Below are 3,809 nucleotides of genomic sequence, written 5' to 3' on the forward strand. Positions count from 1 at the left end.
AAGTTCAGGACGAAAATGGATCGTCTAGGATACTTACCATTCTGATCAAAAGACAAGTTTTAGGTGAACTGTTCACATCCAGTTCGTTATATTATGAACCCTCATACCTACTCTTCAACATAGCTATGGAAGATGTAATGCAATGAGCCAGATAAACATCCCTGAGTACGATTTCTATGGAATCGGGTCAATTTGTTTGTTTTGCGGAGGGTGCGAACGTTATCGTCAGAATGTTTGAAACAATGGCAGAGCTGTACACGCGCCTGAAATGCGAAGCAGTTGGGGCTGGACTAAACAGATATCCCAGTACGTTTGAAGCCTACATCGAAGGACTTTCATATGTTTAACTCAATATTTAATAAGAAGAGTCCGTACAATGGGTTGATACAAATGTTCTCAGTTTATTGTGAGAGCGTCCGATCGATCACAAATTTGAATACTGTCTTCAAAGTGATATCCTAGAACATCTTCCGTCGCCTTCCACCTGAAGTAAATAGTTTTGTGGGAAGTTATCAAGCCGGCTTCATTGACGGCCGCTCGACAGTGGTCCACATCTTCACCTTGCAGTATATCCTCCAAACCAAACGCACCAGGTTCATCTACTGCAAGCCGGCATACGACAGTATCGACGGCAGAGAACTATGGAAAATCACGGACGGAGGGAATCATGGACGGGTGCTTAGGATCATCTTTGGCGGTGTGCAGGAGCACGGTGTTTGGTGGCGAAGAATGAACAACGAGCTCGCTGCAATCTACGGTGAACCTAGCATCCGGAAGGTGTCTAAAACTGGAAGCATACGTAATATAGGAAGTGTAAGGTGGAAGAACCAGGTGCAGAACAATCTGGCACCTGTGGGACGCGGGCGAGATTGAAGAACTGCAGACACGATTCGTGTGTTGTGGCAAGGAATTGTTTATAAAGTTTCATTATACATAATTGTAATGTAATGCCAAACAAAAGAATCAGTGAATTCAAGACGAAATTTGTATCCAAATGTCCAAAAAAACAAAGTTTTTCGAAATAGCATGGTGAAGGTTATTGACTTACTGAAACGTGAAGCACAACGGTAACGGTTTCAAATAGTAATTGAAGATGTCCACCACATCACCGTCTTTCGTAGGAATGAATCAGCCCCAGCAGTTTCCGATACACTTCCGGAGCCTCCTTCCCGTACAGAAAGTCAATATGGTTCCACTTGGGATTCGGATGTAAATACTTCAGCACCACATTGGGCAGTTTTTTCGCCAGCAGATCCACGTCCTCCACCGCCACAAACTGATCGTTACTTCCGTAGTACATCGCCACCGGGACCGTCACCAGTTCCAGCGGATAAGCCGGCGGCGTCGAATGTCCGTACCGTTTTAAGTTCCCCTCCCGTCCATAGTCGTACTGGGCGAAACGCCCGGACCGGTGACATTGGACGTAGTGCGTGAATTGTCTCAGAGAGCCACCTGCCGGAAAGGCCGCTGTCAGGTCCGGTATAACGGACATGTTGAAGCCTTCGCGATCTTCGCCAGCCAGATAGTACGCGGTCTCCATGATCCACTCCTCGCGGATGACGCTCGCATCGATGGCACGCTTCACGTACATCAGCGGTTCACTATTGAACCGATCGCCGATACTGTGGACACCTAAGCTGTCCATTAGCAGGAGGGCGGAGAGGATCTCGCCACTCATGGAGGTTACCGGGGCTGTTGATCTGGAGAGGAATGCCGGGGGAGCCGATAGATGTGCGCTGGCGATCTTCTGGTTGTACTGCGGGTGCATCGAGGTCATCACCAGGAACACTACGGAACCTTGCGAGTGGCCGATGTAGTGCAGTCGCTTTCTCCCGGTCAGGTGCAGAATGTAGTCTACCATGGCCGGGACGTCGAAGGATCCAATTTCGTGGTAGCTGTACTTCCAGAAGGCACTCTTGTTGGGGTCCAAGCTGACATGATCGCGCGAGAACATGTTGCCGCGCACGTTGCCCATCCAGACGTCGTAGCCTTGATCGTGAGCTAAGAGAGCGATGGCTTTCCCGGGTCCTAGGATGGTGAAGTCCACGGAGCAGCCGTACACTTGGTGCATCAGGAGAATGGGGGTTTTCCGGGGAGACGGAATGCGACTTATGGTCAAAATGTAGCCGTCTTTGGTGGTGACGGAATGGAGTTCAGCTGGGTACCCATGCTTCTCGATCGATCGGCGCTGAAAGATGCGGAATCAAGGTGATTTGAGATGCCAGGAAAGTTAGGCCGCCTGTTGAAGTTACCAAATATCTTGTCCAATTTTGATCGAGGGGTGACACGGGTGAAATAAACAGGAACAACGGTAGTAACAGAAAACTGCACACAACGGGCATTACAGTTGATGATCAAATGACGGACAAACAGAATGCGTATGTTTGCGCTTGGATTGTGATTACAGGGCGTGAAGATTCTATTTTGATTTGGTTGGCTACTGAAACTGTAGGTAGCTGATCAATGTGAGACATTCGTTTCGCCATTAATTCTCATTTGACTTCGTTTGTGTGCAACATTGTACATTTTTTTTGTGATTTAAGTAAAACGTCCCATAGAGAATTGTTTATGAAACATTATGTAACTAATGTTATTGTTAGTTGAGTCATTTGACATACCAGTACTTTCATTTGATTCACACATCCGTTGTGAAGTAGTTACCTGTAAAGAGACAAGAAAAATCACAATTAGATCCTGGATCACTTCAAATTACTTCTTTTATGTCATGTCATGCTCAAAAATCTTGTCAAACCCATCACCGCGCGCGCAGTACCTTCCTTTCTGTCAATTTTCAATTACAAAACCATCATCCCCCCTCGTCCCATCAATCGATCCGGATTCGACGAACGCACCACCGAACCGGGTCAATTACTCATTCATTTGACTCACTTTAATCCGTTCAAAAAACGGCAAACGGGCGACGCATTGCATAACACTCTCCACTCCACCATACGCCAACCCATCAGACCAGACAGACGACAACGTCGAACGCCACTGAACCGAAAGCAGCCAGCGGAGAAGCAAAACTCGCTGCTTTTGATTGTCTCAAATTGCGCACATTACCGGAGCGCTTATGGTGTGGTGCGGTGGTGGCGGCGGCGTCGGCAGCGAGCACTTTCTTCTTTTCAGCTAGGTATGACACAATTGCCAACCCATTTTCTAATGGATTCATTAAAATTTAACCGAACATGTTCGGCTTCGATCGGTTTCTGCTGGTGGGTTGCCCGATTGATTGGTTCCATTTATTTCCGTTGTGTTCGATTTTTTTTGTCTTATTTTTGGATTTGCACGTGTCCTCCCTCCGGATTGATGAGGGTCGGTACTGAGGTTCGGCACTAAGTCAGTCAGTCACTCAGCCAGCTTGAGGAATGTGGGTAGGAGGGAATTACACGTACATGTTACGTGCTTCATAGAAGATTGAAAAACATTTTTGAATGTAAAAGATGGCAAGCAGTCGATTGCGCTGACGGTATCATGCTGAATGTGCAGTTGAATCACTCTATTATGGGCTTTAGATAAAAAGAGGAGTGGACGTGGTGTGATGGTTAGAACACTTGACTATCACGCCAAAGATCTGGGATCGAAACCCACTGCCGACAAACTCACAAAATGTGGGTTCTTCCTTTGCAACCCGTAAAGCGTGGCTGAACATCTCGTTAATACAGATAAAAAACGGAAGGTTAAAAAATCGACCCTTTTTTATCCAGACAAATGACCTTAAAAAATAAGTCTTCAACCTTTTCTATTCTAATTCGCTTAAGGGTAATTCTCGCTGAGACCGGCCCACTATTTACACCTTGTCTTCAAAA

At 46.5% G+C, this 3,809-nt stretch overlaps 1 protein-coding gene across 1 annotated transcript; it reads right to left on the bottom strand.

Annotated features, from left to right (window-relative positions):
- Positions 1 to 273: 273 nt before the first annotated feature.
- On the bottom strand, positions 274 to 2,655 carry LOC115258804 (lipase 1-like). The gene has a single exon (XM_029859231.2). It carries the CDS (start codon positions 2,069 to 2,071, stop codon positions 1,106 to 1,108), a length of 966 nt encoding a protein of 321 aa, XP_029715091.2. The 5' UTR covers positions 2,072 to 2,655; the 3' UTR covers positions 274 to 1,105.
- Positions 2,656 to 3,809: the final 1,154 nt, after the last annotated feature.

This window comes from Aedes albopictus, chromosome 2 (genome assembly GCF_035046485.1).
Source record: "Aedes albopictus strain Foshan chromosome 2, AalbF5, whole genome shotgun sequence".
In the NCBI taxonomy this organism is placed as follows: Eukaryota; Metazoa; Arthropoda; class Insecta; order Diptera; family Culicidae; genus Aedes; species Aedes albopictus.